The sequence below is a fragment of the Limulus polyphemus genome, unplaced genomic scaffold (assembly GCF_000517525.1).
Source record: "Limulus polyphemus unplaced genomic scaffold, Limulus_polyphemus-2.1.2 Scaffold554, whole genome shotgun sequence".
Classification (NCBI taxonomy): domain Eukaryota; kingdom Metazoa; phylum Arthropoda; class Merostomata; order Xiphosura; family Limulidae; genus Limulus; species Limulus polyphemus.
In genome coordinates, this window is record NW_013666164.1 from 200,650 (window position 1) to 215,822 (window position 15,173).

At 32.4% G+C, this 15,173-nt stretch overlaps 1 protein-coding gene across 5 annotated transcripts in view; it reads right to left on the minus strand.

Annotated features, from left to right (window-relative positions):
- The window catches only part of LOC111085687, an 81,586-nt gene that overhangs the window by 53,472 nt on the left and 12,941 nt on the right, over window positions 1–15,173 (minus strand). The window contains exons 2-3 of one of the 5 annotated variants that reach the window (XM_022385466.1): window positions 11,871–11,966; window positions 10,086–10,162 (exon numbers count right to left, since the gene is read on the minus strand). In XM_022385466.1, the coding sequence (XP_022241174.1) occupies window positions 10,086–10,142 (57 nt within the window). In that variant the 5' untranslated portion in view covers window positions 10,143–10,162; window positions 11,871–11,966. Of the gene's footprint in view, window positions 1–9,927; window positions 10,163–10,738; window positions 10,940–11,870; window positions 11,967–15,173 lie in introns of those variants that run through there. The other 4 variants (XM_022385465.1, XM_022385468.1, XM_022385464.1 and 1 more) reach the window with 4 other exon arrangements.

The window sequence follows — 15,173 nt, forward strand, 5'->3', positions numbered from 1 at the left end:
GCAATTAAATGGGGTATAAAAGACTGGAGCAAGCGAGAAAAAATCAGACCAATGCTTAGATGGGCAAAGGAAGAAACCCTGAGAGTCGAGTAATAGCTGTAAATGTGAGAGGAGGTATGTATATTATGGGACTTCCTATATCACCAATAAAAGTTTATCTTTGTTCTTAGAATTTAAATAATATCCTTTTAGCAAACAATTGATTTTTTCATATTTGCTAAAAGCATCATCACTAAGCCATTTAAAACCAAGTACTTTTATAATCATAGATAGATAAAAAGTTCTAAACAAAAGAAAATTTTTTTTTTACATTATCACGTCCTATCAAGGTAAGTACTAGCTATTATACCCATATGCATAGCCAAGTAGTATTTACTACTCACAATGTGGTACTTTCTCTGCTTTTATTTATGCCAAACATTTCACCAGTATGGCTTCATCGGTACATGCAGACAATCAGGTCTTGTCTCAGAGTTACAGAGGAAACATGTAGAACTTTGAATATTAAGCTAGTAAGAACATAATTTAAACCTAAAGCATTCAATAAACCTGCAGATAAATGTGCAGGTTGTAAATATGTTTAAGAGAAAACTGTAACCACAAGAATGTAGTAAACAGTTTGACATGTTGACTTTGTGGTTCTGTATATATTAATGAAACAGGCAGAACTATTAAAGATAGACATAACAAACACTTTCAAGCCCTGTACACTTTAAACAATAAAGTCAGTGTTATGGCTGGACATTCTGTTAATAAATATGCTGGGCTTGAAATTAGTGGGGTACTACAGCCAATGGCCCCCAAAAATCCCATCAGACCCATAAAAGTGTCTGCTAGGTAGCCTGTGTGGCCCCTTAAAATTGAAAGAACCATTAAAAGTTTGACTCCACATAAATTGATCTAAGCATTTCTTAACCAAGCAGAACTTATGAAAAATCATGAATGGACCTTCCCAAATTGTGAGAAACAAACAAATTGTTGAGGTTCCTTGCCTAAATTCATCATTCACTTCAACCATAAGTTTGAAGACTTTTGCTATCAATCTGCACATTTTGAACTAAACCACTTTCTAATCCAAACGAAGTATTCCAACCAAAACTCAAATAGGAACCTATTTACAGGTTGTTCAAAGATTTTTTTTTTAATTGGACTTATTAAAAAATGCTCTTAATTGTATTTTTATTGAGTATATAATGGTCATTCCAACCAAAGAAAAAAAAATGACAACTTGAAATGCATTATGATAAAGAAGACCCACATCATGCTGGTAGAATTATTTACAATTTTTCACCTCCTGACTCGAGACACATACTTTCATCACAAAATATTAGCTTTTACTGTTGATAAAGATATATACGCTCCCCTGTTAGTTACAGGTGCAACAGGCAGTCTGTTACAACAATTGCCTACCTTCATGATTCTTGTTTCTCAACATTTAATTCCTACTTGAAAAACCCAAAATACCTAGTTTTTCTCAACTGAAAATTATCCAACCAATCAGCAATCATGTTTGTCAAGCCACAACTAACTTGAAAACAGCCTCTTGGAATTATGCATATCAAGACACACGGTATTGTGTTGTGTAGACAAAATAATCTACAGGACAGACTGTGTGTTATTAACAGAAGTCATAGTTTAGCGATTTTCCACTTTCTGTAGCTCGGACTGTGGTAATCGAAACTAACACATATTTTCAGTGATGTGCTCTACTGGACCCTCACTTCACATACCAAATTTGAAGGCAATCTATTAAGAAATACATGAGATATAAATCTCCAATTTTGATTTAGTTTCTTCATTTTGTTTTTCACACCAGAAGTACAGAAACTTTATTTAATAGAAAAACATACTTAACTTTTATGGATTTTTTTTAAATTTATTACACAGATAGATCTTTACAACTTACAATTATGAGTCTCATTTTGTGTAAATATAAGCCACACATGCAAAGTTACTTAACAAAAACTGTTCAATTTTGACCAAAATATTTGTGCTCACCTATGCAAAAAAATCACATGAGCTATCAGTCTAAAATTTTTACTACAAATTCACTTAATAGTAAAAGTGGGCCATTTTTAATTTTTCGCCCTTCAGATTGATGAAAGTTGAGTTAGAACAACTTAACTATATGGTGAAAGAACATGCAGATACACAAGTATTAATTACACCAAGCAAACTAGATTAGCAGTTTGTAGCTCAAGTTTTTCAAAGAATCATATGGGTGGATGGTTATTATTCAATGCCAAATTTTAAGCACAAGTTTGCTAAATTTTATGAACTTCTACTAATTACAAGAGCATTTAGCATCATGTGATATTAGCTTAAGCAATCAGCGTAAATAATGATGCTCGATATGGCTGTACCTAGTACATGCGAGTGATGACAAGAAACTGTTAATCTAGATTCCACGGTGTTCCTATAAAGGAAGTTATTAACACTGTTTTAGAGAGGAAAAACTACTACCATATATTTTAAAGAATCTGGCTGATACTGTAAAGTATAGGTCTGTTCCAAATAATAGGGTTGCGATCCTAAAGCTAATGTTGATTACTAACAAACATCACTTTCTTCCTTGCTGTGATTTGTTGGTGTGTATTGATAAAAAGTCATGATATCTAATCAAAAACACCTTAGCTGTGAAAAAAAACAGGTGTGGCCAAAAAAGGATAGAGTGCAACTTAAGGAAATGAAATCAAAATTGGTGGCTAAACTGATAGCTACACTTATAGCATTGATAAGAACTTTACAGCAAATGTTCATTCATTAGTTAGCTAGGCTGCACATTTTTTTTTTACCTGCCATCATGCCGCAAGTTGTCCTGGTTAGCTAATAAATGAATATTTGCTGTAAATGTCTTATAAATGCTATAAGTGTAGCTACCAGTTTGGCCACCAACTTTGATTTCATTCTTTAAGTTGCATACTCAATCCTTTCTTGGCTGCACCTTTTTTTCACACCTAAGGTGTTTTTTGATTAGATTCATAAATAACATGACTGATAAATGATGAAATGGAATGTTCCATAGCTGTCCAATACGTTAGTTATTTTGTAAATATTTGTATATACGTTTACCACTTTCAACTTACAGTAACAACTCTGACAGTGATATGCAGAATTCAAACAACTGACAAAACCCCCCTATTGGAAAGTAATGGGACATTCCAAATTCCCAACTGCTCTGTTGTCATGCGCTCTTTCAGCGACCTACCCAAACAATGAGCTAATACACAGTGCAGTACTAACAGGGAGCCACATGGGGTATCATCCTGAGAACTTAATATAGAACAAAAAGTTGCCGTTATACCATGCTTTAGAGAGAAATTACAGATCATATATGAAATAAAAATAGTTTAAGTGGTCTGAACAACAATGAAATGGTTTGACTTGTTCTTTTCCATGAAATACGAGTTCAAAATAAAATAAATTGAGATATGTTGATATCCTTAGGTTTCCTTTCAATTTATGTAACATCCACTATTTCATTCAGAGATTTTTTCTGATAACTTCCACTTTAGAGTACCTTTTACAATGAGCTGTAGGATTGGTCCCTAAAACTACTTGCAGGCCCCTGAAAATGCATGTTTTTGGAGCCCGGCTGCCTTCCTAAGAAAAACAAAATTAAGCATGAGCCCTGATATGTTATCACTGACACCGACTGTTCCATAACAGCAAATATTCTCATCCACTACCACAGTTTTCTAGATATAAAATACAAAGAAACCCTATTAATTTCAGAGAATAAGCATCAGTTAAACAAAAATTCACCATCATTATTTTTTACATTATAGTAATATAATAACATATTTTGTGTGCTTTCAATAGTATAATTTTGTCTGTTTACATGTACTTTCAATTTCACAATCTAATGTCTCATTCCTTATGTTGGCTATATGTACAAGAATTTTACAACAGTAAAGTTTATATACTCTTGCTTTAAGTTCACCTTGTTATGTATACTTGAATTATTTTGAAAGTTTTTGTATAAGCCTAAAATCAGTTAGCAAGTGTCATTTCCCCTGATGAAGCTGTAATGGCAAAATGTTGGCTTAATAAAAACAGTTATGTTTTCTGACGTAATAAGTGAATACTACCCTCAAACTTTAAACTCTAATCATTTTCTTTCTCTCTAAGCTTAAAAAGGTAGACAGCTTAATTCCCCAGAATTTTCAGAAAGTTTCAGACCTACATCAACAAACATATTTAAATTAATGCAACAATATTATTACATTGCTTTGGTCAACAGTAAAAGCCCAAGAAAGTTTGACCTCCAGCTCTAGGAAGAATATTTTTATGATGTTCTTACATTGGCAGGTTCTTATAATTTATCTAGTGAAAATAATTCAAACTTCCAGTAAAGTTCCTTTAATGTTTCCACAAATTTGTACATTGCTGTAGGCCTACAAGTGACATTAACAAACATAAAAAAAATTAGTTTACTTGTGCAAAGTAACCACCATAGCTACCACACCAAGTGGTTCCCTCTTTACCTTCAAATAACTCCACACGATCTTAGCTGTATCATTGATTATCTTTCAACTCACTCTGTAATTAACCCAACAGCACTTCAAGAAATGTCATATTTATAATCTAGCTTCAAATGCACTAGAACACTATGTTACATCCCTGAATGTTTCTACAAACTCAGCTCACTAAACCTTCTGATTTTGACATTATCATTAAGACCTGCAGTTCCCTCTAACTAACATTTAAGTTACATCATGAAAAATATAGCTTATAACACTGCCCCATTCCTAGATGGTGAAGTCCCTGGAATAATTCTAATACAAAAAGTTAAAATAAAATCAAGCACTACACTAAATTGTTCATTCACCAAATCTTTTTTGCTGATTTTCTCTTTTGTGACCCATGGTAAAAGGACAGTGTCTTCATTTTTGTTATCACTAGCCATTCTGTCATTGGTGGAGTTTTTCCTGAGTAGGTGTTCAGATGAATTTACTGATGGCTCCATCCTTGATGATCCTCTGGAAGCAGTATTGTCAGGAGCTTCAGGCTCCTCCACAGATTAAGATTTTGCTGACAAGTTCTTCTCTGAAGTCACCTAGTTGGCCATTCTCTTGCCAACATACTTCCAAAGACAATCATGGTCAATGACCTTTGGCTTGTATCACCACCACCCCAAACATCTAATTTGGAGTTTGTCCTCTCTCTCTTGACAAAAACTTCTCAGCCACACAATGTCACCTTGATGGAATCTAGTTTTATCAGCACTTTAATACAAGTTGATTTAAGTCTTTTCTGGATAAAGTCATGTATGACAATTTTTTTTCACATCCAGGACAGTTTTCCAACAATCAATCCCTCATACCATGCTGGGAGTATTTGGTTACAATGTGCCCCAGTCAATAGATGAAGAATTAATGCTATTAACTCTTGATATGAGTTTCTCACTTCTTTGTTTGTACAAAGACCCAAATCCCTGTTTCTACTGAATGTTCAACCTCTGCTGTAGTAATTGCAATGTAGTGCACAGGGATTTCTTGGTCAGACTATGAAACTGAAGCTAGCCTGAACTCAAATTCGTGTCTCTACCTGAAATCAGTTCCCAAAATTCACTCTGCTTCAATGTCCATTACCCACACATCATGAGGCACAGAGAAGCATCCTAAAATAAGGTAACTTTCAACTTCCCTTTTGCTGGAATCTTATGTACACCTGCTCTTTGCATCAATCTACCTTCTTTCTTCATCTCTGGAAACAATTTCCCAGCCTTGATTTGAAAATAAGGAACAATAATTGTAGCTGTGGAACCAATGATAATCAGCATTCTGCAAGGCTTCCCAAAAATAAGCTTATGAACTAATAACAATTTACCTTAAATAATGAACTTTTCTCATTTACAGCAAATAAGTATTTTAAGCTGAATTTCCCCTCATAAATTCAACTAAGCAATTCCTGGTCCCTTTATGTCTCATTAGCTCGGCGTTGTTTGTTTAATCTGATTGGGCTCTGCCTCCTTTACTTGATAACAGCTGTTGATGTTTCAGTACTACAGTATATGTATGGTATCCCTGTAGCTTATATTTGATGCTTTTATTAGTTCATTTCCAATCTTAATGCATAGCTTTCTTTAAGAATGTACACATATATTGCTTCAGTCAAATTCTCATATATTACAGTACCTATAAATTGCTCACATGCCAAAAAATCCATAATTTCACAAGGAGAATTTGTGTAAGATAATTAAGCAAGCTTCTCAGTCTTTCATAAGTTCATCTAAGGTCTCTTCTTTCCTCTGTACACTGTTCTGGAACTTTGCTTTAGATATTTCTTTCTAGTGCAACACTCCAAATCTGTTGGATAAGGCAGTTACCAATGTTTGATGGTTATGGTTCTCAGCTGGAAGGTTACTTAATTTGTCATAGCTGGTTCTTTTAAATGGACAGCAAGATGAATCACTTATTCACTATTCCACCTGTTCACTCTAGAAATGATTTCAAACTGAGCTTAGTAACTTCCTTTCATAGTTTGTTGGTTTCTTAATTGGCAGATGTTGAGTTGACCAGCTAAACTCTGGAATTGGATTTGGTAATGTCATGTCTGAAGCAGTCCTGGAAGGTCCTTCAGTAATAGTTGGTAACAGCAGTAGTGGTAATAGGTGTATACTAAATAAGTTCTCCTATTAAATATTTTGTAACAAATGACCTTCCAGGCTGGAACTCCTGAACCATTGTGGAAAGAGATATGACTGGTTTAATCTTCGTAATTAATAATTAATTTTCGATATTTTATTCTGTTACTGATGTTTTTTCTACCTCGTTGATGTCTTTCTTTACCCTGTTCATGTCTTTTTGTACTACTTCAATCTTTTCAAACTTCTTCAATGTTATTGCTATAATCTCTGTAAGTTCCCTATAGCTTCATTGATCTTGTCTTTAGTTACATTTATTTTTGATTTCAACTCTTCTTTACATAATAGGTCTCTTTCTTTTATTAAATTCCTGTCACATTCTTCTAATTTTCTGTCCCACTCTTCCTGGTCTTCTTTTATTTTATTTTTTATATCTTTTTTCTTGTTTTTCTTTTAATTTCCTGTAAAATACCCCATTGTCATCATCTTCAACAGTTGAAGTTTTGTCAAAAGTTCTATTTTATTTTTACCAAAATAATACTCCCACTTCTGACACCAATGTTGTGACAATGTTCTTTCATTGGCAGATTCCTTTAAATTATTTGTCAAAAATAACTCAAACTTCCAATCCATATAACAATAATAAATAACTTTATTTTCTCCTTTAACATTTCTACAAACTTAAATACTTGTACACTGCCAGAAGTTGCAAAAGATGTTAACTAAAGTAAAACAAGTGAATTTACTTGTACAAAGTAACTGCAATAGCCAACACACTGACTGGTTCACTATCTTCAAATAATTCCATACTCTCTTAACCATATCCTTGACTATTTTTCAACCCAATCTCTAGCTAACTTAGAAACACTTCACAGAAAGTCATTTATAATCTAGTTTTGAATGTGTTAGAACACCTTATGTCACATCCTTCAACTTTTCTACATGTTCTAGGCCTATCTTTTTAAGCCTTCTGATTTTAACGTCATCATTAAGACCAGCAGGTCTTTCTAACTGATATTTTAATTACAACATTAAAAATATAGCTCATAAAAATACATATATCATAACAAAACCTACACCTTTTACACTGTTATACATATATATAACTTACATATAAATATATATATATATATATATATTAAGTATCCTATTAGTTTTTGGCATCATTAAAATAAACTATGATTTCTTTATCAGTTCATGCCTGTCGTATCATATAGGCTGTGCTGTAATATCATAATGACTAAATATTAAGACTTTCTAACTGGTGAGGTTATACTGCCCCTTAAGGCTACAAAAGGTTTGGAAATTAATGGTTACCCTCTCACTAACAGCAAGTAATAACTGAACAGGGTCACTTCCAGTGAGCAAGTTAATTTTATACCTCAGAAATCTCATTATGTAAGCATCAACATACAAGTATGTTCAAGTGGTGGTCATTTCACTGGCATTTGACTGTTTGCCTTGTAGACCCCAACTGCCAAGTAATGCAAGATTTGTATACATATTTATTTGGAGTTTTTGTATGTTTCAAATATAATTACTTTCTCTCATTAATGCTATTAATGGCTAACCATTTGATATATTCTTATAATTGTTAAACTGATTGTTTAAAGTTTTTATTAAAGTAGAAAATTTTAGTAATTTTCTGTGAGAAGAGGATATTATTGCTATTGTAAATATTAATATTTGTGTTACTTATGAGATAACTGCTAATATACCTCCATAAAAACATTCACTAAATAATAATGTAACATTACATCAGATCACATAATGCAGAAAGAACAAACTACTGCTTTTTTTCTCTTTGCCAATTGAGTGTTTTGGTGGAAAAATCACTTCTTAGTGTTTCGTAACTATAAATAAATAAGATAAAAATTATAGTTTTCTATCATAACATTTTTAAGAAATCACCCTCACATATTAACTATGGCTCTGAAAATTTTGTAAAAGTTAGGGATTAAACTTAGCTATGTATATTTTGATTAGGGTTTAAATATTTTGTCCCTTGTCCTGTAAATAAACATGTTTTTTTTATAATAAAGTATAATTGCCCAATAACCTGGAAATACTATAAAAAATTTCTAGTAATTGAAATCATACAATGCAATATAAACATGAGTAAAATTGTTTAGAGTTTACAAGATAATAAAAAAAACATAAGAAACAGATATTTATTTCATTTTGATTTTTACTTTATTCCCAAATGTTTTTAATTACCACATTTTCATCTGCCTTACGAGGTTGGTGGACCATGGTGTTCTCTTTGGAATACCATATTAACAAAATATTTACCCTCTAGTGAAATGTAATATCAGATTAAACAATGTTGAATGAGAAATGTATGGATATAAATAGGAAAAAAATCATTTTCTTAATATAAACGAAGCATTCTTAAAGAAAATACACATGTATCTAAAGTTATATCCAATATCCAAGAATAAGTTTTTCTTAAAGGCAAAATGAAGTTAATTATTCACCTAATGAATTTAATCCCTATTATGACAAACAATTGTCATTTGCAAACAAAACAATCTTTTAACCACCTACTAGCTGTGTTTTTTATCACTTAAATCAAGCAACCCTGCAGAAAAAAGTGGAGTATTATAAAAAATAAAGTCAATGATAGAATTTTCTGTACTAAATGGAGGTCTTGTCTGTGTCTTGATATAGCTCATGTCTATGCAACTTGTAAAGATAAAGAAAGGTATGTAAAGTTACAATTAGCTGACGGTGTTAGCTGAACGACATAACCTGTACGAACTTAAGAAAATAACATAAATCAACAAATAAAGCTCTTTCGTTAATATTTTATTGTTTTTCTATTAAAATGTTTAAACTTTACTGAACTAGATGAATCAAGTTATCTGACTGGGATATGAAGCCGTGGGAGCCCAACGTACAAAGTATGGGTTTTAAAGCACCACTGAGAGTAATGGATCCTAGATTCAAGTCCCAGTCAGGCGAGATTGCTTTCACATATTTTAGAATATTACAGTGTGTGTATAAAAGTGACTACTGTGAAGCAACTGGAAGTAAGCAGATAACCATAATTTCCAAAACTTCTTGAAGATGACCACAGTAACTATGATTAAAGTTAAATATATATATACATATGCATGTTTAAAAGCTTGAATGAAAGTATTTGAAAATAACCATGAATCAGACAATTAATATAAAACTGAATGGCTTTCCAAACCTGCTTTAGATGCTTGTATGGTAAAAACAAAATAGATTTTTAGCAATAAAATATACCCATTAACACATAAAAGCATTGTGTTCTATCCACAAACATGCAACAAAACAGACCAATAACAGTTTCCACCAAACTTTCAAAATACCTGTGCAGATAAAACCACAGAACAAACAGGTGAGGATAGATCAGAACACAAGAAAGCAGAAGAAACTGGACACATAAGAGAGCGAGGAAGGGTACTATTCCCATCAGTAGACTGAAAGACAGGTTTACATGTAGACTTGCATTCTGCAAAACTCCTACCAGTACTGCATCTAGTTGATGATTCTTTTGGTCTCTCTTTTCTTGTACTTCTAACATCTTCTTGATTCAGTTGATATCTATACAGAGTAAGTTAGAAGATTACTTCGATTAAATTTTTTGAATCTTTTAGTAATTCATGTCTTTATTGTAGATCAGTACTTAAAATAATTTGACTTATTCCTTAAGATTAACTAATAACAATCAATTACCCAACACATGTGTGATTTTATCAAACTGAAGTATTAAATAGCACCTTCATTTAAATAGTTCAGAAAAAATTGTTCAAAAATCAAGTAGGGGCACCCATTGATAATTCTAGGCATAAACACTCTACCATACCATTGGATTGCCAAGAAGCTAAGATCCCCAAACTTGAAAAGTGAAGAGGACTGCAACAGAACTAGAGACAGAAAATAACTTAAACAAGAAAGAAAAGCCTAATGCGGTATTCTCAGATTAACTGATTTTTACAAGGAGTGTCAGGTAGTTCCACTTTATAAAGGGAGATTCATGCAGAATAATTACAGAATAAGTCTGAATTTAGCTAAGCTGATTCACTTTTAAGCTAAGAGAAGAAACAGATAGGACATATGATTTAAAGTGTAAAACAATCTTTACTGATAGTGAAAAGCAAACAAAAACAGTGTGCATACTTGCATGGGGCCCTCACATGTTCTACTGGACTAGAGTCAGTAGGCAGTTTTCATCCAGTAAGACATCTTTACATCACCTGACTCAAGTTGAAGACCAAATAGAACTGTGTTAATCAAATGCTCCTTATTTAACTGTCTCAACACGGGATTGATCAATTTGACCAACCACATGATCTCTTTGTACTCATTTAGTTTTCACAGATTTAATACTTCTAACTTTCAATATAGTGTGTATATCTTCCACAAAATTTGGCAGTCTTTCGGTTAATATTATAAGTCCTTCACATACAAAGTAAAATATTTTTAACAAAATAAAGATTTGTCCAAGAATATATTGAGTACTTGTTTTGAATAGTCTGTGTGCAAAGTAATTTTCATGTTAAAATTAAAAATACTCATTTCAAAAATATGAAATTTCCTGTGTGTAATCCCTAAAACCTCTTAAATGTATTTCAAACATTTTTTTCAGTAAAACTTTATAGTGTATCTGTTATTTTCTCTACCCTATCTCAAAACAGAATTGGTCAATTTGACCGACCTCGTAACCACCAAAAACAAATCAAAATAAATCTAAATTACCCTATTTTTCTTTCTAGAATGACTTCAAATTCTAACATGAAACTACATTCGTTTATCCTAAGTGGCTCTAAGTTCGTAACAGTATACATCTATTTATAATTAAATTTTATTGTTTTATTGCCCTTTGAACCATGTCTAACTAATATCCACACCATTATAAGTTGTAAAGCACTAGAGGAATGTGAAGCTCATGTTATGCTAACGAATTACATTGTCCATGAGCTACTACGAGTTGCTTGCATGTGTGCTTCGTAAAACATTTTTATTATATTATTATTATTTATTTTACCTAATCTAATCGTAACTAACCTAAAAAGATCCCTGTTTTTACATTTTACTTACTCTTATAATTAGACATAAAGAATAAACATGAAAAACAAGAAATAAAATACTTAACCAAATTTCTTTTTTCTTGCCGTCGATCTTAAAAAAAGAGTTAACCCTAATCATTATATACTAATGATAATAATGCACTTAACAGTTTTTATTTAACTAAATAATGCACCAAACAATATAGATTAATAATATGCAAAAAGTAGACAAATTTCCTTACCTCACAAAATTTTTCTGGCTTTCTAACTATGTGAGAAGAGTTGTTACAAGTTCATCCAAGATAGTTGTCAACTTTCCCATGAGAACGATGTTGGTACTGTGAATGAAACTGACATTTAACTATTCAGAACATAAAGTTTCATTTGATAAATGAAAACCTTGACTTTCTATTGGTTATAGGTTATATATAATTAAATGTAAGAGAGAACTATTAACAAATCCTGAAAGAAATGATGTGACAGGTGGGTGTGGCAGAATGTGTTTGATTTTCTATTTGATGGTTCTGTAACCAAACAAAATTGAAGACTATAAAAAATATGACTTGTCTGAGCAATGACGATTTTATAGTGAGTCATCTGCATTTAATTTCATACTTTTCCAAGGGGTGGTGGATAAAATAGAGGAGACAAGATGCCAAGAGAAAATGTGTCATGTGTGTCACACTATGGAAAACTTATATACTATTAAAATATATATTATTAGCTAAGATTATATGCTATTCTAACTGTCATAACATAAACAAAAAGTAGTTTAATAAAAATTTGAATGTAAGACATTAAAACCTTGTGTCATTCTCAGCAAAGGATACCCGTGGCGATAGGATTAACAGGAAATGTCAGATTTACCCATACCAACTAAATTATTAAAACAGTCATTCTCGTACAACATAGTCAAAGTTGTAACTTCTAGATATCATCTACTGGCTTAAAGGACGTGAATACAAGTAATCAGAAACATTACATTCAGTCAGTGAAGTTGCTGTGATATTTTCTTGGGCAGAGAAGGTATTATCTCTAAAAGAACAATAAAGACACAAAGTAATATAGAATGAAACTAGTTTAAAAGTTTTCTGGAATATGTGTTTATACAAAAACTGCATAGAATCAGACTAAATGAAAGATTCTGAAATTTCCTATACTATGCAGTAAGCAGAAAATGCATGGTATGTTACATGTCACAGATATACAAAGTCCCTTTGCCATGTGTGAGTCATGAGTGGCATAATATACAGAATGTCTTTGCTTTGTGTGAGGCATCAGTTTGACAATAAGCCCCAATCATGGCATGATACAAGCCATCTCCTTGGCACTGTTGAATCCAGCAAAGAAGGAAAGCATGATATATACAGATGGTTGTGATCATGTCCACATCCACATGATTCTTGCAGGAGATACAAAGTTGTAAATGTAAATTCCCATGGACTGTCCCTTAACTATTTAATGATGGAGACTATGCAAGACATTTGCCCAGATTTTTCACACACTGATCAGATTATAACTATTGTTGTAACAATTCACCAGTGCATCAATATATCAAAATATGTTTCCTCACAATAGATGTATCATACTGTGACCACTGTAGCATACATCCCACAGCACATGAGCCTGTCAGTATGAGCCACCCATGAAGAGCATGTGTACTTGCCTACCAACATACCCAATCATTTGCTCCATATGTAAAGATAAACTTGGCCCCACTAAAACAAAAGCCAATGAATAATGTTCCCCTCTGGCATCCCAGTAGTGATGACCTATGCATTGAAATGTCATTTCAAATTTTTGGTTAGTAACTAATTCAACTGGTATGTTGCTCAATGTACTTAGAATTATAAAATCAAGTTTACCGCAAATGGCCAGGTCATAATTCACTCATCACACATAATAAACTGACTGCACTTAGCTTGTTGCCATGCTCAAGTCAACTGATATTGTATCATCTATCACATCATAAATCACATATTGCAATGCGTATCTTATCTTGAAATAACACATCGTTATACCTCTAAGGAGAAAACATCAGGCAGCAAAGAGTCCTCAACAAGTCGAGGCACAACTTAAGTACAATAGATAAGAAATTAAGGTTGTTAAAGATGTGCCCAGGAACACTGACAGAGTGCTGTATCCAAAACCATGTTTGACAACTTGTAAAACATGAAAAAAGAACTAGAAGAATCTGATCTATTAAAGTAACAGAGCACATTAGGTCTGTTTAGAATCTTGTAAAACATTAAAAAAAAAAGAACTAGAAGAATCTCATATATTAAAGTAACAATTTTCATGCAATGTCTTCCTAATAAATCACAACAGAAAGAGTCACCAACAGGAATTTTAAAATTACAAATGTTAAGAGTCTAAACATTAACCAAGTGTCAAACATTTTGAATTTTGCTTAATTTATTAATTGCTAAAAATTTACAAGTGAAATATCAAGAAAGTAAGGGTTACTCAGAAGTTCTTTTGTTGTTTACTTCCTACTTTTGTTATGTGGTATTAATGGCAAATAGCAAGATTTATATTTCAAGTTAACCTTACATTTGTAAAAACATGTCAAGCTGCCACTCAGTTTTGAACAACTTCATTTATCACTATAATTATTCACATTACTAAGAAATTAAACATTTAACAAATAGATATTACTATTAAACTGAATGTGCAACTGTCACAAGAAAATACATGGAATTATGGTTATAAATTATATATATACTTAAATAAACAAAACAAAAAACAATTATCAAGTTTTCCAAATTGAGCATTTTAATATCAAAACTCATAGTTTTATCACTTTTTTGGACAAATTGCCAACATAACCTCCCACTGTGTAGAGATACAATAAATTGATATGAAACTGATAAGACGGGAGACCAAAAAAGTAAAATTCAGGCTGTGCTCTGCAGAACTTAGTTATGTTGGAGGTACTAGAAAACATTAAACCACATCAAAATGAAAAATCCTACTGAATCCAGGGTGGAGGACAAGGGGATCCAAAAAAACAATTATGCAAACATAGGCTTGTAATGTTAGCATACCATTTTTGTAATAATGTTTTTAATGCTCACTATCTAATAAAAACAGGTTACTATCATACTACTGACACAATTATTTTCTAGTTGCTTTCCTATGTGTGTATATATTTAAACATTTACAGAAATACACAGTATTATGTGTGTGTGTGTGTGTAAAGCTATTTGTATAAGAAAATAGACCTTTTTAGTGTTTTAGCTTCATGGAATCAGCAGACATTTTCAAGTTTGAACGCACTTGATGGTGAATATTGTCTATCCTTTCAGGTAACACTTTCACGAACTCTGACACATTTTCAGGCAACTCTTCGTAAGGTGGACATCCTGTTATCAGATCCACTGGCAACCGAAGTTCGCGACCAAACATCAGCTTTGTTGGAGTGCATCCAGTGGCTTCATTCTCTGCTGTTCTATAGGCCAGCAACAGTGGAGGGAGTAAGACATCCCAGTCATCTTGGCGGCTATTACAAAACTTTGCCAATTCCTGTCTCAATGTCCAATTGT